Below are 21810 nucleotides of genomic sequence, written 5' to 3'. Positions count from 1 at the left end.
AGACAGGGTGGATAGCAAAAAGCTTTTTCCCCAGAGTGGGGGACTCAATTACTAGGGGTCACGAGTTCAAGGTGAGAGGGGAAAAGTTTCAGTGAGATATACGTGTAAAATTCTTCAAGCAGAGGGCGGTGGGTGCCTGGAACGCATTGCCGGCAAAGGTGGTAGAGGCCACAGACTGTGCTGTCCAGACACTGATTCCACCTCCTCTCCCGGTCCGAATAGTGACACTGAAACAGTCTGTTCACAACCTCGGTGTCATATGATCCATTAAAGGCGAGTAATTGATGGTGAGGCAGAAACAAAATGGTGCAAACCACAATCTCATCCAGAAATTATGCAGAAATGCACTTTGCACCAGGAGAATTAAACTTTAGCCAGGATCCAAACTGTATTCGAAACTTTTGAACATCCTGTTTGACCCACTCTTCTAGACAGGACAGTCGCTGGAAGTTGCCAGTTATGACTTTTACTCAGTTTTGTACACACACAATCACCCACTCCCTCTCCAATACCAGGTTGCCTAGATTATTCTGCATGTCTTTTTCGTGATTCCCAAATCTTGTGTCCACTGCAATGGGAGAAAGGAGGGAACAAATAAATAACATCACAATTAATGTGGAATCTGAGTAACAGACAGACATCAAATATCCAGAGTGGGGGATTGAAACTTGGTAATTTGGTGCAGTGAGGTAAATCAGCAAAGGTAAGTGGAAAATCTAATTCTGATGTTTTTCAGTTAAAAGTGCAGTGTGGAGCTTAGTGTCTGATTGGTTGAAGCTGCCCCCACCCTAATTGCTGAGAGGCAGTTATCTGTCAATCACCTGAGGCCTGTTTAGGGGCACATTGTATTCTTCTCTTTGAAGTTAAGGTATTTTTTGAGTCATCGGTTAGCTGAGGTCTGTATAAAAGACAGACAGAGAGCGCACACAGTAAGCGAGCACTTTTCCAGGAGACACATCCGGAGTGAGACTCGTACAGAGTGGGAGATTTAAACTTGGTAATTTGGTGCAGTGAGGTAATTCGGTGCAGAGTGTCAGGAGGTGCTTTTTTACCCTGGTAAGTGACTGGTAAGTAGTCTCTCTTTTTCTTTTCATTGTCTAATTTATTTATTTTTATTTTGAAATTCTAGTTGTTTAAGTTTACTAAGGGTTTAAGACATGGCAGGAGATCCCAGACCCGTGTCATGCTCCTCGTGTGCGATGTGGGAGCTCAGGGACACGTCCACTGTCCCTGGCTCCTTTACGTGCAAGAAGTGTGTTCAGTTGCAGCTCTTGTTAGACCGCTTGACGGCTCTGGAGCTGCGGATGGACTCACTTTGGAGCATCCGCGATGCTGAGGAGGTCGTGGATAGCACGTTTAGCGAGTTGGTCACACCGCAGGTGAAGGTTACTGAGGGAGATAGAAAATGGGTGACCAAAAGAAAGAGCAAGAGTAGGAAGGCAGTGCAGGTGTCCCCTGCGGTCATCTCCCTGCAAAACAGATATACCGCTTTGGATACTGTTGAGGGAGATGGCTCACCAGGGGAAGGCAGCAGCAGCCAGGTTCATGGCACCGTGGCTGGCTCTGCTGCACAGCAGGGCAGGAAGAAAAATGGCAGGGCTATAGTGATAGGGGACTCGATCGTAAGGGGAGTAGACAGGCGGTTCTGTGGACGCAATCGAGACTCCAGGATGGTATGTTGCCTCCCTGGTGCAAGGGTCAAGGATGTCTCGGAGCGGCTGCAGGACATTCTGGGGGGGGGGGGGGGAGGGTGAACAGCCAGCTAGCTGTCGTGGTGCACATAGGCACCAACGATATAGGTAAAAAACGGGATGAGGTCCTACAAGCGGAATTCAGGGAGTTAGGAGTTAAACTAAAAAGTAGGACCTCAAAGGTAGTAATCTCAGGATTGCTACCAGTGCCACGAGCTAGTCAGAGTAGGAATGTCAGGATAGATAGGATGAATGCGTGGCTCGAGAGATGGTGCAAGAGGGAGGGATTCAAATTCCTGGGGCATTGGGACCGTTTCTGGGGGAGGTGGGACCAGTACAAACCGGACGGTCTGCACCTGGGCAGGACTGGAACCGGTGTTTTCTAGAGCTGTTGGGGTGGGTTTAAACTAATGTGGCAGGGGGATGGGAACCGATGCAGGAAGTTGGAAGGTAGTAAAACAGGGACAGAAGCAAAAGGAAGTAAGGGGAAAAGTGCAAGGCAGAGAAGACATAGTCAAAAATCTAAAAGGGCGACAGTACAAGGTACAGTGATTGAGGGGAGCTCAGTGAATAGGCCCAGTAATAACAAAAGGAATAAAACTGGAGATGTTAAGATTCAAAACAGAGGTAAAAAAACCAACATAAGTGTACTTTACCTGAATGCTTGTAGTATTCGGAATAAAGTAAATGAGTTGATGGCACAAATCATCGTAAATGACTATGATTTAGTGGCCATTACTGAAACATGGTTAAAGGATGGTCACGACTGGGAGTTAAATATCCGAGGGTATCAAACTATTCGGAAGGACAGAGTGGATGGTAAGGGAGGTGGTGTTGCTCTGTTATTTAAGGATGACATCCGGGCAATAGTAAGGGATGACATCGGTGCTATGGAGGATAAGGTTGAATCCATTTGGGTGGAAATCAGGAATAGTAAGGCGAAAAAGTCACTGATAGGAGTAGTCTATCGGCCACCAAATAGTAACGATATGGTGGGGCAGGCAATAAACAAAGAAATAACTGATGCATGTAGAAATGGTACAGCAGTTATCATGGGGGATTTTAATCTACATGTCGATTGGTTTAACCAGGTCGGTCAAGGCAACCTTGAGGAGGAGTTTATAGAATGTATCCGCAATAGTTTCCTAGAACGTATGTAATGGAACCTACGAGGGAACAAGCGGTACTAGATCTTGTCCTGTGTAATGAGACAGGATTGATTCATGATCTCATAGTTAGGGATCCTCTCGGAAGGAGCGATCACAATATGGTGGAATTTAAAATACAGATGGAGGGTGAGAAAGTAAAATCAAATACTAGTGTTTTGTGTTTAAACAAAGGAGATTACAAGGGGATGAGAGAAGAACTAGCTAAGGTAGACTGGGAGCTAAGACTTTATGGTGGAACAGTTGAGGAACAGTGGAGAACCTTCCAAGCGATTTTTCGCAGTGCTCAGCAAAGGTTTATACCAACAAAAAGGAAGGACGGAAGAAAGAGGGAAAATCGACCGTGGATATCTAAGGAAATAAGGGAGAGTATCAAATTGAAGGAAAAAGCATATAAAGTGGCAAAGATTGCTGGGAGATTAGAGGACTGGGAAATCTTTAGGGGGCAACAGAAAGCTACTAAAAAAGCTATAAAGAAGAGTAAGATAGAGTATGAGAGTAAACTTGCTCAGAATATAAAAACAGACAGTAAAAGTTTTTACAAATATATAAGACAAAAAAGAGTGGCTAAGGTAAATATTGGTCCTTTAGAGGATGAGAAGGGAGTTTTAATAATGGGAAATGAGGAAATGGCTGAGGAACTGAACAGGTCTTTTGGGTCGGTCTTCACAGTGGAAGACACAAATAACATGCCAGTGACTGATAGAAATGAGGCTATGACAGGTGAGGACCTTGAGAGGATTGTTATCACTAAGGAGGGAGTGATGGGCAAGCTAATGGGGCTAAAGGTAGACAAGTCTTCTGGCCCTGATGGAATGCATCCCAGAGTGCTAAAAGAGATGGCTAGGGAAATTGCAGATGCACTAGTGATAATTTACCGAAATTCACTAGACTCTGGGGTGGTCCCGGTGGATTGGAAATTAGCAAACGTGACGCCACTGTTTAAAAAAGGAGGTAGGCAGAAAGCAGGAAATTATAGGCCAGTGAGCTTAACTTCGGTAGTTGGGAAGATGCTGGAATCTATCATCAAGGAAGAAATTGCGAGGCATCTGGATAGAAATTGTCCCATTGGGCAGACGCAGCATGGGTTCGTAAAGGGCAGGTCATGCCTAACTAATTTAGTGGAATTTTTTGAGGACATTACCAGTGCAGTAGATAACGGGGAGCCGATGGATGTGGTATATCTGGATTTCCAGAAAGCCTTTGACAAGGTGCCACACAAAAGGTTGCTGCATAAGATAAAGATGCATGGCATTAAGGGCAAAGTAGTAGCATGAATAGAGGATTGGTTAATTAATAGAAAGCAAAGAGTTGGGATAAATGGGTGTTTCTCTGGTTGGCAATCAGTAGCTAGTGGTGTCCCTCAGGGATCCGTGTTGGGCTCACAATTGTTCACAATTTACATAGATGATTTGGAGTTGGGGACCAAGGGCAATGTGTCCAAGTTTGCAGATGACACTAAGATGAGTGGAAAGCGAAAAGTGCAGAGGATACTGGAAGTCTGCAGAGGGATTTGGATAGGTTAAGTGAATGGGCGAGGGTCTGGCAGATGGAATACAATGTTGACAAATGTGAGGTTATCCATTTTGGTAGGAATAAGAGCAAACGGGATTATTATTTAAACGATAAAATATTAAAGCATGCCGCTGTTCAGAGAGACTTGGGTGTGCTAGTGCATGAGTCACAGAAGGTTGGTTTACAAGTGCAACAGGTGATTAAGAAGGCAAATGGAATTTTGTCCTTCATTGCTAGAGGGATGGAGTTTAAGACTAGGGAGGTTATGTTGCAATTGTATAAGGTGTTAGTGCGGCCACACCTGGAGTATTGTGTTCAGTTTTGGTCTCCTTACTTGAGAAAGGACGTACTGGCGCTGGAGGGTGTGCAGAGGAGATTCACTAGGTTAATCCCAGAGCTGAAGGGGTTGGATTATGAGGAGAGGTTGAGTAGACTGGGACTGTACTCGTTGGAATTTAGAAGGATGAGGGGGGATCTTATAGAAACATTTAAAATTATGAAGGGAATAGATAGGATAGATGCGGGCAGGTTGTTTCCACTGGCGGGTGACAGCAGAACTAGGGGACATAGCCTCAAAATAAGGGGAAGTAGATTTAGGACTGAGTTTAGGAGGAACTTCTTCACCCAAAGGGTTGTGAATCTATGGAATTCCTTGCCCAGTGAAGCAGTTGAGGCTCCTTCATTACATGTTTTTAAGGTAAAGATAGATAGTTTTTTGATGAATAAAGGGATTAAAGGTTATGGTGTTCGGGCCGGAAAGTGGAGCTGAGTCCACAAAAGATCAGCCATGATCTAATTGAATGGCGGAGCAGGCTCGAGGGGCCAGATGGCCTACTCCTGCTCCTAGTTCTTATGTTCTTATATCTTTAACTCAGATTATCTAAATCCTCCTGAAGCTTTTCAGACAGGAACTCCTGTGCTCTCTCTGCAGGTTCAAGCTAGAATTCTCAGGACATTGATGTTTTGATACCTCTGTCATTTGAAAATATCGTTGATATTTTTATGTTGTTAAATGATTTATTTTGCTTAGCGGAGTGTGAGATTAAGGAATTTGGATTCACCTTCTGCTTGAGTTAAGGTAAAGATTCCCAGATTAGGTACAACACTGGGTTAGATGCAGAGTAAAGCTCCCTCTACACTGGCCCCATCAACCACTCCCAGGACAGGTACAGCACGGGGTTAGATACAGAGTAAAGATCCCTCTACACTGTCCCCATCAAACACTGGCAGGACAGGTACAGCACGGCGTTAGATACAGAGTAGTGCTCCCTCTACACTGTCCCCATCAAACACTGGCAGGACAGGTACAGCACGGGGTTAGATACAGAGTAAACCTCCCTCTACACTGTCCCCATCAAACACTCCCAGGACAGGTACAGCACGGGGTTAGATACAGAGTAAAGATCCCTCTACACTGTCCCCATCAAACACTGGCAGGACAGGTACAGCACGGCGTTAGATACAGAGTAGTGCTCCCTCTACACTGTCCCCATCAAACACTGGTAGGACAGGTACAGCACGGGGTTAGATACAGAGTAAACCTCCCTCTACACTGTCCCCATCAAACACTCCCAGGACAGGTACAGCACGGGGTTAGATACAGAGTAAAGCTCCCTCTACACTGTCCCCAACAAACACTCCCAAGACAGGTATAGCACGGGGTTAGTTACAGAGCAAAGCTCCCTCTACACTGTCCCCATCAAACACTCCCAGGACAGGTACAGCACGGGGTTAGATACAGAATAAAGCTCCCTCTACACTTTCTCCATAAACACTCCCGGGATTGGTATAGCACAGGGATGGATACAGAATAAAGCTTCCTCCACCCTGTCCCCATCAACACTCTCAGGAGAGGTACAACACAGGGTGAGATACAGAGTAAAGCTCCCTCTACACTGTCCCTATTAAACTCTCCCAGGACAGGTACAGCACGGAGTTAGATACACAGTAAAGCTCCCTCTACACTGTCCCCATCAAACACTCCCAGGACAGGTACAGCACAGGGTTAGATACAGAGTAAAGCTCCCTCTACACTGTCCCCAACAAACACTCCCAAGAGAGGTACAGCACGGGGTTAGTTACAGAGTAAAGCTCCCTCTACACTGTCCCCATCAAACACTCCCAGGACAGGTACAGTACGGGGTTAGATACAGAATAAAGCTCCCTCTAAACTGTCTCCAAAAACACTCCCAGGACAGGTACAGTACGGGGTTAGATACAGAATAAAGCTCCCTCTACACTGTCTCCATAAACACTCCCGGGATTGGTATAGCACAGGGATGGATACAGAATAAAGCTTCCTCCACCCTGTCCCCATCAACACTCTCAGGAGAGGTACAACACAGGGTGAGATACAGAGTAAAGCTCCCTCTACACTGTCCCTATTAAACTCTCCTAGGATAGGTCCAGCACGGAGTTCAATATAGAGTAAAGCTCCCTCAATATTGTCCCCAACAAACACTCCCGGGACAGGTACAGCACGGGGTTAGATACAGAGTAAAGCTCCCTCTACACTGTCCCCATCAAACACACCCAGGGCTGCTACATCGCGGAGTTACACTCTGGCTGTTATTGTATTTGTAGCAGATTGGAAACTGGGAAGAGGATTTATCCCATTAGAGAAAGTCTCTGTATTCTCCATGGAGGATTTCAAGTTTTAGAGCTGATGTCCGCATTGTCGACATAACTGCAGCAAAGAACTCCTACATGATGATTCTTTCTGAGACGGGGTGAGGGAGGTCGTGCAGGAGTAGAGGATGGGGGGAAGAAGGAGAAGGAATTTGAAAATGGAAAGAGGAGCAGGGAGAAGGGGAGAGAAAAAAAAGACTAAAGAGAGAGGGTGATGGGGAGGAGGAGAGAAAAAGGAGACGAGAGAGGGTGTGGGAAAGGAGGGGAGAGAAAACCTAGAGAGGCAAGAGAGGAATGAAGGGAGGGACTGGGAGAGAAAGAGAAAATACAGAGTGGGGGAGGAGAGGAGAGAGAGAGAATGGGAGGGGCAAAGAAGAGGCCTGAAGAGAGGGGTGAGATGAGAGACACAAAGTCAGAGAGAGGCGAAAACAAAAATCAATAATTTTGCAATAATCGGAGAGTTGAGAGGGAGGAGCATTAAACAGAAGGGGGAGAGTATAATAGAGGGAAGGTGAGGGAGCGAAGGGAGAGAGGAGAAAGGGGAACATATTTAAAAGAAAAGTGAGAGCAGAGAAGGACGAGGGGAGATGGGGAAGTGGAAGGAGAGTGAAAAAGGGGTGAGGAGGAGACAGAACAGGTAGAATGGGGAACAATGGAGGGGGAGAGTATGGGATGAAGAGAAGAGAGTGCTGAGGAGGAAAATGAGAAGAAGTAGAAGAGAAAGGAAAGTCGAGAAGAATATAGGAGTCAGAATGAGCAGGAAAAAGGGTGAGAAAGAAAGAGAAGAAGGAAAAGAGAAACACCCCAACTCACTCTCCCTGTGTGGCCCCCAACTCTCTCTCCCTCTCTGACCCCAACTCACTCTCCCTGTGTGACCCCAACTCTCTCTCACTGTGACCCCAACTCTCTCGTTCTGTGAGCTCAACTCGCTCTCTCTGTGACCCCAACTCTCTATCCCTGTGTGACCCCAACTCGCTCTCTCTGTGACCCCATCTCTCTCTCCCTTTGTGACCCCAACTCTCTCTCTGTGTGACCCCAACTCTCTCTCCCTATGACCCCAACTCTTTCTCTCTGTGACCCCAACTCTCTCTCCCTGTGTGACCCTAACTCTCTCTCTCTCTCTCTCTGTGACCCCATCTCTTTCTCCTTGTGTGAGCTCATCTCTCTCTCTCTTTGTGAGTCCAACTCTTTCTCCCTGTGAGCCCATCTCTCTCTCTATCTCTGTGTCCACAACTCTCTCTCCCTCTGTGACCCTAACTCTCTCTCTCCCTCTATGACCCCATCTCTCTCTCCCTGTGTGAGCCCATCTCTCTCTCTCTCTCTCTCTCTCTCTGTGCCCAACTCACTCTCTCTACCCTCTTTACATAGAGGGTAGTGGGTGCCCGGAACTTGCTGCCGGAGGAGGTGGTGGAAGCAGGTGTCATAATATACATCCATGTATATGATGGAGTACAGACACGCAGTGATTGACACAGGATGACCAGTGAGAACGCAGAATACAGCAGCCAATCACCAGACAGGACATGACCACTATAAAGCCAGAGGGCACCAGTTTTCCCGCTCTCTCGGGATCCAGCCTCTGAGACAGTCAGAGCTCGTGAGCAGCAGCTAGTACAAACACCCTGTGGTAGTCAGTTAGTCTGGTCAGGCTAGCCTCAGGTCTCCAGTCAAGTCAGCATAGTCTCAACCCACAGATAAGCATGCAATATAGTTAGATGTTAAATAAAATTGTGTTGCATCTGATCAAGTGTTGGAAGCCTGCCTCTCTCTACGCTGCATCAAACACAGTCCACGAAGCTTACATCAGCAGGGACGATAGTGACATTTAAGGAGGATCTTTACAAATACATGAATAGGATGGGAATAGAGGGTGACGGACCCCAGATGTGCAGAAGATTTTAGTTAGACGGGCAGCATGGTCGGCACAGGCTTGGAGGGCCGAAGGGCCTGTTCCTGTGCTGTACTTTTCTTTGTTCTTTGTTCTGTGTATGCACAACTCTCTCTCTGTGAGCCCAACTCTCTCTCCCTATGTGAGCCATCTCTCTCTCCCTGTGTGTCCACAACTCTCTCTCTCTCTGTGATCCCAACTCTCTCCCTGTGGAACTCCAACTCTCTTTCGCTGTATAGCCCCAACTCTCTCTCTCCATGTAACCCCACCTCTCTCTCCATGTGACCCCACCTCTCTTTCCCTGTATGACCCCACCTCTCTCATGCTGTGAAACACATGCTCTCTCCCTGTGTGACCCCAAATCTCTCTCCCTGTGTGACCCCAACTCTCTCTCTCTGTGTAATCACAACTCTTTCTCCCTGTGTGACCCTAACTCTCCCTCCCAGTCATAGAGTCATAGAGGTTTACAGCATGGAAACAGGCCCTTCAGCCCAATTTTCCCTAGAGCTCGTTGTTCTATAACTCTCCCCAACTCCCTATCATTCACTGAATAGGTCCTGCCTTGATTCGATCTACCAAAATGCATCACCTCACATTTATCTAAATTAAACCATCTGCCATTCATCTGCCCACTGGCCCAATTGATCAAGATCCCATTGCAATCTGAGATAACCTTCTCACTGTCCACTATACAAGCAATCATGGTGTCATCTGCAAACTTACTAACAATGCCTCCTAAATTATCATCCAAATCATTAAGAGAAATAACAAATAACAGTGGACCCAGCACTGGTCCCTGAGGCCACTGCTAGTCACAGGTCTCCAGTTTGAAAAACAACCCTCCACAACCACCCTTTGTCTTTGGTCGTCAAGCCAATTTTGTATCCAATTGGCTACCTCACCTGGATCCCGTGAGATTTAATCTCATGCAACAACCTACCATGCAGTGCCATGTCAAAGGCCTTGCTAAAGTCCATGCAGACAATGGCGACTGTACTGCCCTCATCTACCTTCTTGGTTCCCCAACAAGATTTGGGATAATATCACGGCAGTATTGAGGGGAAATACTGAGGTACAGGCTACTAGACTAGAAGGGCTTGAGGTTCAGAAGGAGGAGGTGTTAGCGATTCTGGAAAGTGTGAAAATAGATAAGTCCCATGGGCCGGATGGGATTTATCCTAGGATTCTCTGGGAAGCAAGGGAGGAGATTGCTGAGCCCTTAGCTTTGATCTTTAAGTCATCTTTGTCTACAGGAATAGTGCCAGAAGACTGGAGGATAGCAAATGTTGTCCCCTTGTTCAAGAAGGGGAGTAGCGATAACCCCGGTAACTATAGACCAGTGAGCCTTACTTCTGTAGTGGGAAAAGACTTGGAAAGGTTTATAAGCGATAGGATGTATAATCATCTGGAAAGGAATAATTTGATTAGAGATAGTCAACATGGTTTTGTGAAGGGTAGGTCGTGCCTCACAAACCTCATTGAATTCTTCGAGAAGGTGACCAAACAGGTGGATGAGGGTAAAGCAGTTGATGTGGTGTATATGGATTTCAGTAAAGCGTTTGATAAGGTTCCCCACGGTAGGCTATTGCAGAAAATAGAGGCATGGGATTCAGGGTGATTTAGCAGTTTGGATCAGAAATTGGCTAGCTGATAGAAGACAAAGGGTGATGGCTGATGGGAAATGTTCTGACTGGTGTCCAGTTATTAGTGGTGTACCACAAGGATTTGTTTTGGGGCCGCTGCTGTTTGTCATTTTTATAAATGACCTGGAGGAGGGCGTAGAAGGATGGGTGAGTAAATTTGCAGATGACACTAAAGTCGGTGGAGTTGTGGACAGTGCAGAAGGATGTTACAAGTTACAGAGGGACATAGATAAGCTGCAAAGTTGGGCTGACAGGTGGCAAATGGAGTTTAATGCAGAAAAGTGTGAGGTGATTCATTTTGGAAGGAATAAGAGGAAGACAGAGTGCTGGACTAATGGTAAGATTCTTGGTAGTGTAGACGAGCAGGGAGATCTCGGTGTCCATGTCAATAGATCCCTGAAAGTTGCCACCCAGATTGAGAGGCTGGTTAAGAAGGCATACGGTGTGTTAGCTTTTATTGGTAGAGGAATTGAGTTTTGTAGCCATGAGGTCATGTTGCAGTTGTACATAACTCTGGTGCGGCCGCATTTGGAGTATTGCGTGCAGTTCTGGTCGCCGCATTATGGGAAGGATGTGGAAGCATTGGAAAGGGTACAGAGGAGATTTACAAGGATGGTGCCTGGTATGGATGGAAGATCATATGAGGAAAGGCTGAAGGACTTGAGGCTGTTTTCATTAAGAAGGTTAAGAGGTGACTTAATTGAGGCATACAAGATGATCAGAGGATTAGATAGGGTGGACAGTGAGAGCCTTTTTCCTCGGATGGTGATGTCTAGCACGAGGGGACATAGCTTTAAATTGAGGGGAGATAGATATAGGACAGATGTCAGAGGTAGGTTCTTTACTCAGAGAGTAGTAAGGGCGTGGAATGCCCTGCCTGCAACAGTAGTGGACTCGCCAACACAAAACGCATTCAAATGGTCATTGGATAGGCATATGGACGATAAGGGAAGTGTAGAGGGACTTTAGAGGAGTTTCACAGGACGGAGCAACATCGAGGGCCGAAGGGCCTGTACTGCGCTGTAATGTTCTATGTTCTATATATCCAAGGGTTCGCCCAGAGTCCATATGGAAAATAAGAATGGAGAGATCACTTTGGTAGGACTGTTCTACAGGCTCCCAAATAATCAGCAGGAAATTGAGGAGCAAATATGTAAGGAGATTACAGATAGCTGCAAGAAAAATAGGGTGGTAATATGATTGGTGGCATAGTGGATGCTTGATTCGGCATGCTTGGTTTCATTGGTCAGAACATTGAATACAGGAGTTGGGACCATAAGACCATAACACATAGAAGCAGAATTAGACCACTCGGCCCAGCGGGTCTGCTCTGCCATTCAATCTTGGCTGTTATTTTTCTCATCCCCATTCTCCTGCCTTCTCCCCATAACCCCTGATCCCCTTATTAATCAAGAACCTATCTATCTCTGTCTTAAAAACACTCAGTGAATTGGCATCCACAGCCATCTGCGGCAAAGAGTTCCACAGATTCACCACCCTCTGACTGAAGAAATTCCTCATCTCTATTTTAAAGGATCGTCCCTTTAGTCTAATATGGTGTCTTCTGCTTCTAGTTTTTCCGACAAGTGGAAAAATCCTTATCACGTCCAATCTATCCAAGCCTCGCAGTATCCTGTAAGTTTCAATAAGATCCCCACTTATCCTTCTAAACTCCAATGAGTACAAACCCAGAGTCCTCAACTGTTCCTCATACAACAAGCTGTTCACTCCAGAGATCATTCGTGTGAACTTCCTCTGGACCTTTTCCAAGGCCAGCACATCTTTCCTCAGATACATGTTCCAAAACTGCTCACAATACTCCAAATGGGGTCTGACCAGAGCCTTACTTAGAAGTACATCCCTGGTCTTGTAATCTAGCCCTCTTGAACATGAATGCTAACTTTGCAATTGCCTTCCTAACTGCCGACTGAACCTGCACGTTAACCTCTGAGAATCATGAACAAGGACTCCTAAGTCCCTTTGTGCTTCTGATTTCCTAAGCATTTCCCCATTTAGAAAATAGTCTATGCCTAAATTCCTCCTACCAAAGTGCATAACCTCACACTTTTCCACATTGTATTTCATCTGCCACTTCATTGCCCACTCTCCTAGCCTGTCCAAATCCTTCTGCAGCCCCCTTGCTTCCTTAATACTACCGGTCCCTCTTCAGATCTTTGTATCATCTGCAAACTTAGCAATAGTACCTTCAGTTGCTTCTTCCAGATTATTAATGTATGTTGTCAAAAGTTGTGTCCCAGCACAGATCCCTGAGACAAACCACTAGTCATCGGCTGCCATCCTGAAAAATTCCCCTTTATTCCCACTCTGCCGTCTGCCAGTCAGCCAATCCTCTATCCATGCCAGGATCTTACCCTTAACACTCTTAACATATTTAACAATCTCCTAAGTGGCACCTTGTCAAAGGCATTCTGGAAATCTAAATAAATCATGTCCACTGGTTCTCGTTTGTCTAACTTCCTTGTTACCTCCTCAAAGAACTCTAACAGATTTGTCAGACATGATCTTTCTTTGACAGTGCCATGCTGACTCAGTCCTATTTTACCATGCACTTCTAAGTACTCCCCGATCTCATCTTTAATAACGGACTCTAAATTCTTACCAATGATGAAGTCAGGCTAACCGGCCTATAATTTCTCGTCTTCTGCCTCCCTCCCTTCTTAAACAGGGGTGTTACGTTAGCCACTTTCCTGTCCTCTGGGACCCTTCCTGCCTCCAGTGATTCCAGAAAGATCACCACCAATGCCTCCACAATCTCTGCAGCTATCTCTTTTAGAACCCTGGGGTGTAGTCCATCCGGTCCAGGTGACGTCTCCATTTCGGTTCCTCAGAACCTTCTCCTTAGTGATGGCCACTGCACTCACCTCTGCCCCCTGATTATCCTGGAGCTCTGGCATCCCACTGGTATCTTCCACCGTGAAGACTGATGCAAAGTAACTATTCAGTTCATCTGCCATTTCTTTGTTTCCAATTATTACTTCTCCAGTCACATTTTCCAGTGGTACAATTTCTATTTTTGCCTCTCTCTTACCATTTATAAAACTCTATCTTCTTTTATATTACTAGCTCGCTTCCACTCATATTTCATCTTCTCTCCCCTTATTGCTTTTTTAGTTGTCCTCTGCTCGCTTTTAAAGGCTTCCCAATCCTTTGGTTTCTCACTAATCCTCGCCATTTTGTATGCTTTTTCTTTAGCTTTTATGCTGTCCTTGACTTCCCTTGTCAACCAAGGATGCCTTGTCCTCCCCTTAGCATGTTTCCTCCTCTTTGGGATGAATTTCTGCTGTGCCTCCGATGCTGCAGGGACTTGATGCTTTGAGTTCTAAGCAAGACTGGATAGAATGGGACTATTTTCCCTGCAGCATAGGAGGCTTAAGGATGATCATATAGAGGTCTATAAAATAACGGGGGCATAGATGAGGTAGATGGACAACATCTTTTCCCAAAGGTGGAGGAGTCTACAACTAGAGGGCATAGGTTTAAGGTAAGTGGGGAGAGATACAAAAGGGTCCACAGGAGCAATTATTTCACACAGAGAGTGGTGAGTGCCCGGAATGAGCTGCCAGAGGCAGCAGTAGAGGCAGGTACAATTTTGTCTTTTAAAAAGCATTTAGACAGTTATATGAGTAGGATGGGTATAGAGGGATATCATGGAATCATAGAATCATAGAATGTACAGTGCAGAAGGAGGCCATTCAGCCCATCGAGTCTGCACCAGCCCTTGGAAAGAGCACCGCACTTAAGCCCACACTTCCAACTTAGCCTCGTAACCCAGTAACCCGACCTAACCTTTTTGGACACTAAGGGCAATTAAGCGTGCCCAATCTACTTAACCTGCACATCGTTGGACTTTGGACTGTGGGAGGAAACTGGAGCACCTGGAGAAAACCCATGCCAACTGGGCCAAATGCGGGCAATTGTGAGTAGTGTAGTAGTAAAAACTGGGCAGCATGAACTAGTTTGGCCGAAGGGCCTGTTTTCATGTTGTTAACATCTGTGACTCTAATCAAAAACGCAACTCTCCCTCCTTTCTTTTCTCCTGTTCCATCTTTCTGTAGCATCTGTACCCTGGAGCATTGAGCTGCCAGCCCTGTACCTCCCTTAGCCATGTTTCCGTAACAGCTATAATATTCCAGTCCCATGCACCCATCCATGCCCTGAGTTTATCTGCCTTGCCCGTCTTGCATTGAAATAAATGGGTGGCACAGTGGTTAGCACTGCTGCCTCGCAGCTCCAGGGTCCCGGGTTCAATTCTGGCCTCGGGTGACTGTGTGGAGTTTGCATTTTCTCCCTATGTCTGCGTGTATTTCCTCCAGGTTCTTCAGTTTCCTCCTACAGTCCAAAGGTGTGCAGGTTAGTTGGATTGGCTATGCTAAATTGCACCTCCGTGTTCAAAAGGTTAGGTGGTTACTGGGTTGCGAGGATAGGGTGGAGACATGGGCTTAAGTACAGTGCTCTTTCCAAGTGCGGGTGCAGACTCGATGGGCCAAATGGCCTCTGCACTGCAAATTCTATGATTCTATGATTCTGTACAATACAGTTTAATCTAGACTTCCCTTGAAATGAAATGAAATGAAATGAAAATCGCTTATTGTCACGAGTAGACTTCAATTAAGTTACTGTGAAAAGCCCCTCGTCGCCACATTCCGGCGCCTGTTCGGGGAGGCTGTTACGGGAATCGAACCGCGCTACTGGCCTGCTTGGTCTGCTTTCAAAGCCAGCGATTTAGCCCATTGTGCTGCCCTGCTTTCTCAGACCATTTGTCCAGCCATGTTTTGCACACTCTGCTGTGTTTTATTTCTCTTAGCCTTACTGGATCCAGTCACTGAGTTCTCCACTCAGCGACACTGAGTCTGCGTACTCATATCTCTGGTCTCTGTTCCATCAGCTCTGACAGTTCCATGTTCCATCCACTCCCCCCCCCCCCCCCCCCCCCCCCCTGGGGCTCCCTCCCTGAGTATCATAGCTTCGTCATTGCCTCCTGGGATCACAGCCTTTTTTTTCAACCTGTTGTTCTTTTCTGCCTCCATTCAGTTTCCTGCTCTTATACAGTTCACTGAGATCTCTCTAGGATGATGTGCGTTATTCCAGGTATTATTTCCTCCTCACTCTGAGGTTAAAATTGAAGTTTTGTCCCAGCAGACCGGGTGGTTTCAGTCATTTTAAAATCCAGACCAGCGCTGCTCTGTCCCCTGGACATGGAGAGTCCTGTCCACAAGGGAAGACTCTCTGTCTGATTTTCCTTTCGTTCTATAAGGAAGGATCTATTAGACTAGATCCGATTGTCTAACTAAACAGGGGCTGGACACTGAGATTAGAGCTTGTGGCCTATCTGACTGAGCCCGATTATCAGTCATGGTCTGTGTCCATCTGACAAGTGCAACATTGAGGAAACATCCTGTTCATGAAATATTGAGAGATCTGGAGTAAAGGCAGTTCCTTATTCTCCTGCTGCTTACCACAGTGAGGGACAAGCCCTCTGGGAAAGAATCCAAATCTTCTTTATCTTTGGGTGCCACACAAATGACGTCAGTGATGTGTTTGGTTTCTTTAATTAAAGCTAAGCATTCGTTACAAGGGTAACTGCTGCTGTACAGCACAGCATCCTTCAGACAGCGTTCAGACCTGCAGTACAAACACAAATTAAAACAAAATATTCACATTGGTTTGTGTTGAATCTTAACAAGAATGAATTCACCACAGGGGAACAATTAGAACCTGAAATGGAGTTCACATTCACATTACTCTGACGATAAAAATATGTGCTATACATTGTGTAATATTCCGCAAAGGGCCTACGGGGTGGGGATGATTTTCTTCCCCGTGGTCCTTTCAGAGTGCGAGCTCTCCCGCCTGGGGCAGGCACTCTCTATTACCGCTGTATAAAAGGTCGGCCAAGAAGGCACCGACCAGAACAGTTGGGAGGCAGCAGGCAGTGTGAATATTTTTTTTTATCAAACATTTTATGAAGGCTTTTCTGGTTTTATAACAACAAAAGATACAAATGTAAACATAATTCAGTGCGTAGCACCCCAACAAACAACCATACCCCGCCAACATAGCTTATACACACACACTCCCCAAGTCCCTCCATCTTCTCTCGCTCATCCCACCTAAATTGAACTAAACTAAACAAACTCTCCCTGCCCCCCCCACTCCTTATTGTATCTGCTGACAGTTTAGTTTTCCCCAAAGAAGTTGATAAACGGCTGCCAACTCCGGACGAACCCAAACACTGATCCTCTCAGGGCGAACTTAATTTTCTCAAGCCTCAGAAACCGAGCCATGTCGCTAACACATATCCCTGATTTTGAGGGCTCCGAGTCCCTCCACGATAATAAAATCTGTCTCTGGCTACTGAAGGGGCAAAGGCAAAACTGTCAGCCCCTCTCGCCTCTGGACTCCCGGGTCTTCCAACACTCCAAAAATCACCACTCGGCGCCACCCTCGTTTTTAGCACCTTGGTCATGACATCGGCAAATCCTTGCCAAATGCCCTGAGCTTCGGGCATGCCCAAAACATGTGGACATGATTTGCAGGCACCTCAAAAACCTGTCCTCTACCCCAAAAAACCTGCTCATCCGCGTCATCATCTTGTGTGCCCGGTGAACCACCTTGAATTGTATCAGGCTGAGGACGTGTTGACTCTACTCAGAGCATCCTACCACACACCTGCCTGTAACTCCTTTCCCAACTATCCTCCCAATTAAGCTTTACCTCCCCTATCTTGGTTCCCTCCCATTCCATAGGTTCTTTATAGATTTCCGAGACCTTCCCCTCCCCCACCCCTATTCAGGAGACTACCTTATCCTGTATCCCCTGTGGGGGTAGAAGCAGAAAGGTCGAAACCTGCCTTAGCACAAAGTCCCTCATCTGCAGATAGCGAAACCCATTCCCACCCGGCAATTCGAACTCCTCCTTCACATCCTCCAAACAAGGGAAGCTCCCATCGATAAACAGATCTCCCAGTCTCTCAATCCCTGCTCTCTGCCACCTCCGAAACCCCCATGCAACCTCCCCAGGACAAACCGGTGATTGCCACAAATTGTAGCCCACACCGACATTCCCTTCACTCCCATAGGCTTCCGCCACTGTCTCCAAACTCTACCACCAGGCTTGGGCAGACGAGAACAGCAGAGGTGCCATTACTAGTGCTCCTAAGCTTGTGCCCTTACATGATGCCGGCTTTACCCCCTCCCACACCGACCCCTCCCCCACTACCCACTTCCTGATCATGGCTATATTTGCTGCCCAATAGTAATTCCTAAAGTCCGCTCAACAGCACTTACCCGCGGGGTGTGCCCGCCCATAGAAACACGGAGATCACCGCATTAACCCACTTTAAAAAGGCCATTGGGATAAAAATAGGGAAACACTGGAAAACAAACAAAAATTTTGGGAGAACCGTCATCTTTACGCTCTGTACCCTCCCCACCAGAGACAACAGGAGCACGTCCCACCTCCGAAAGTTCTCCTTCATTGGTTCAACTAACCGGGCCAGATTTAATTTATGCAGCTGCTCCCATTCCCGGGTCACCTGAATTCCCAAGTATCGAAAACTCCCTCCCACACTTTAAACGGACACTCCCCCAGCCTCCTCTGCTGCCCCCTTACTCTTACCCATGTACAATTTATACCCCAAGAACCGGCCAAATTCCCCTAAATCTGCATAATCTCTCCCATCCCCCTAACGGGTCAGAAATATAGAGGAGTAGGCCGTCCGCATACAACGAGACCCTGTGCTCTCCCATCCCCCCCCCCCCCCCCCCCCCCCCCACCCACCAGACTAGTCCCTTCCAGTTCTTTGACGCTCTTAGCGCCATCGCCAATGGCTCTATAACCAAGGCAAACAACAGTGGGGAGAGTGGAGAGTGCCTTGTCCCCGGCTCAATCTAAAGTAGTCCGAACTCACCCAGTTCATCTGCACACTCGTCATCCGCGCCTGATACAGCAAATGGACCCAGTCTACAAAGCCCTGCCCAAACCCAAACCGTCTCAGGACCTTCCACAAATACTTCTACTCCACCCGGTCGAAGGCTTTCCTCACGTCCATAGCGACCACTACCTCCCCTCGGAAAGCATCGTGATAATATTCTAACAATGGCCTTTAACTGCCTGTCTTTGACAAATCTCATCTGGTCCTCCCCCAGTACATTATCACCCCCGGTACATAATCCTCTATTCTTGAGGCCAAAATCTTGGCCAGCAATTTGGCGTCAACATTTAGTAAGGAGATTGGTCTGTATGACCCGCATTGTTCTGGGTCCATCTCCCGCTTCAGGATCAATGAGATCGAAGCCTGTGACATTGTTGTGGGAAGAACATCCCCTCCGCCCCAGTTGGGCCTCCGACTCATACAACTGACTATAAAATTCCCTGACCATCCTGTTCAGCCCCGCTGGGTCCAAAGTCGTGTTCCCCCTCTATCCTTCACTCTTCCTATCTTCCTGGCCGCCTCCCATTTCCTGAGCTGGTGTGCTAGCATCTTACTGGCCTTCTCCCACACTCATATACCACTCCACTCGCCTTCCTCAACTGCCCCACTGCCTTCCCTGTGGATATCAGACCAAGCTCCATCTGCAGCTTCTGCCGCTCCTTCAACAACCCCACCTCCGGGTCTTCCAAGTACCTTCTATCCACCTGGAGTATCTCCCTAACCAGCCTATCCATCTCTGCCCGCTCCACCTTCTCCCTATAAGCCCATACCAAAATTAGCTCCCCAGTAACTACTGTCTTCAGGTGCCTCCCATACCGTTGCTGCCGAAACCTCCCGTGTCATTTATCTCCAAATAATTCTGGCTGGCCTCCCTCACCCGCTCGTACACCTGCTCATCCGCTAACAGTCCTACAATCAATCTCCATTGCGGGTGCTGACCCCCCTCCTTGTTCACCCGTAAATCCACCCAGTGTGGGGCATGGTCCGACACAAGAATTGCCGAATACTCAGGATCCACCACCCTCATCAGCAAAGCTCTGTTCAAAACAAAAAAATCAATCCGGAAGTACACTTTCTGTACATGGGAGAAAAAAGAAAATTCCTTCGCTATTGGTCGTCAGAACCTCCATGGATCCATCCCTGCCGATCAACCATCACCCTTCTTCAGCCAGCCTCCAACCTATGTCACTCGCCTCCTCAGGCCCGCCCTCGGGCGCCCACCGTCATCAACTGCCAATCTGTCTCCAAGCGCCAGTCCCTCCCCTGTCAGCAGATCAATTCCCCCCCTCCCGTCCCTCCCGCCCCTCCAATAACAAAATAACAGTCCCAACCCCCTCAACAAACTGATCACCTGCTCGCCCCCCCACTGCGCTTCTGCGAGCTAGCCCCCCCAGCTAGCCTGGTAGCCCCCACCCATGGTGCCGAGCATTCTACCCCCACTGATCTCCCCCGCCCCCCGCTCAAACATACATATGCAAAACATCACAATCCCCAACAAACACAAAGAAGGGAAATTCCACCACCGTCCCCATTAAGAACAAAGTTAACCCGCAAACAAAACTGAACAACTGCTCAAAACTTAGTGCAAAACAATACATACAAAGCCCAAAGCGAAAAGAAATTTAGCAGCATAACAAGAACACAACTATTCACCCCCAAGTTCAATGTCCTCCATTACCTGCCAGTCCCCTGTCCTTAACAAAGTTCATCGCCTCATCTGGCGATCTGAAATAAAGTTCCTGGCTCTCATAAGTGACCCACAAACATGCTGGTTACAGCATGCCGAACTTCACCCCCTTCTTAAAGAGGGCCGATTTCATCTTATTGAAACTCGCCCTCCTTTTGGCCAGTTCTGCACCCAAGTCCTGGTAAATATGCAGCTCGTTATCTTCCCATTTGCAGTTCCTTGTCTGCCTGGCCCACCTCAAGATCTGTTCCTTGTCCAGGAACCGGTGCATTTGTACCACCATCACCCTCGGCTCATTCTTCAGCGGCTTCCTCATCAGTGCTCTGTGTGCCCTGTCCACCTCCAGGGGCCGAGTAAACGCACCTTCTCCCACCAGCTTTTCGAACATATGTGCCACATATGTCCCTGCGTTCGATCCCTCGCTGCCCTCCTGGAGGCCAACAATAGGAGGCCTCCTGTGCGGCCTATTCTCCAGATCCTCCCCTTTCTCTTGCAGCCTTTTCTGGTGGTCCTTCATCAGTCCCACCTCCGCCTCCATCATGGTTAGCTGGTCATTGTGCTCAGCAACTGCCTCTTCCGCCTTCTGGATCGCCTGGCCCTGGGCTTGCAATCTCTGCTCCATATGGTCAATCCCTGTCTTAATCGGATCCATGTATTCTTTTCTTTGCTGAGCAAAGCTCTCCTGGAGAAAGTCCACCAGCTGCTCCATTGACCACTGGGCCGGCAATTTCGGTCCCTGACCCTCCGGCATAGTCTCCTGCGCTGCAGACTCCACTCCCATTTTCGCTCTCTTTTTCAGACGGCTTCTGGTCCACGAATCCACACACTGGTGGGGAATCCTTCTCCTCTACTTCACCAGTCTCCTGTTTTGTCGGTCAAATCTACCATAAATCAGGGAAAAAGGTCCCAAAGTTCCACCATGAGCGGGTCTACCAAATAAGCGACCACTCATTCCATGGCCACCACCGGAAATCGGGAAGTGTGAATATTGTGTGTAAATAAAACTACACTTAATTTTACTCGGTGTGGATTCCCAGTGTTCTTATTAAAAATAGAATCATCGAGTTTTACAGACCAGAAAGAGGCCTTTGGCTCATTGTGCCTGTGCTGGCCACCAAGCACCTGTCTATACTAATCCCATTTTCCAGCACGAGGCCTGTAGCTTTGTATGCTATGATATTTCAAGTGCTCATCTAAATACTTCTGAAAGGTTGAGAAGGCTCCCACCTCTCCCCCTATTTCAGGGAGTGAGTTCTAGATTCCCACCAGGTTTTTCCTCACATCGCTTAAAAACCTACCTCCTGCCCATTACCGTAAATCTATGCCCCCTCGTTATTCACTCCTCCACTAAGGGGAAAAGTACCCTCTCCAGCCTATCTATGTCCCTCCTCATTTTGTACACCTCAATCAGGTGCCCCCATCAGCCTTCTCTGCTCCAAGGAAAACAACCCCAGCCTAACAAGCCTCTCTTCATAGCTGAAACCCTCTAGCCCAGGTCATATCCTGGTGAATCTCATCTGCACCCTCTCCAGTGCAATCACTTCCTTCCTATAGTGTGGTGGCCAGAACTGCACATAGTGCTCCAGCTGTGGTCTAACTAGTGTTTTGTACACCTCCATCATAACTTCCCTGCACTTA

The 21810-nt window shown here is 47.3% G+C and overlaps 1 protein-coding gene across 1 annotated transcript in view; it reads right to left on the bottom strand.

Annotated features, from left to right (window-relative positions):
• Positions 1 to 374: 374 nt before the first annotated feature.
• The window catches only part of LOC119955202 (cytidine and dCMP deaminase domain-containing protein 1-like), a 127155-nt gene continuing 105719 nt past the window's right edge, over positions 375 to 21810 (bottom strand). Inside the window, exons 13-14 of the mRNA XM_038781210.1 lie at positions 16009 to 16174; positions 375 to 568 (exon numbers count right to left, since the gene is read on the bottom strand). Coding sequence (XP_038637138.1) covers positions 521 to 568; positions 16009 to 16174 — 214 coding nt within the window. The 3' untranslated portion in view covers positions 375 to 520. The remainder of the gene's footprint in view (positions 569 to 16008; positions 16175 to 21810) is intronic.

Source organism: Scyliorhinus canicula, chromosome 20, assembly GCF_902713615.1.
Source record: "Scyliorhinus canicula chromosome 20, sScyCan1.1, whole genome shotgun sequence".
NCBI lineage: Eukaryota > Metazoa > Chordata > Chondrichthyes > Carcharhiniformes > Scyliorhinidae > Scyliorhinus > Scyliorhinus canicula.
The sequence above is the reverse complement of the archived record's forward strand: the minus strand, read 5'-3'. Positions and strand labels throughout refer to the sequence as shown.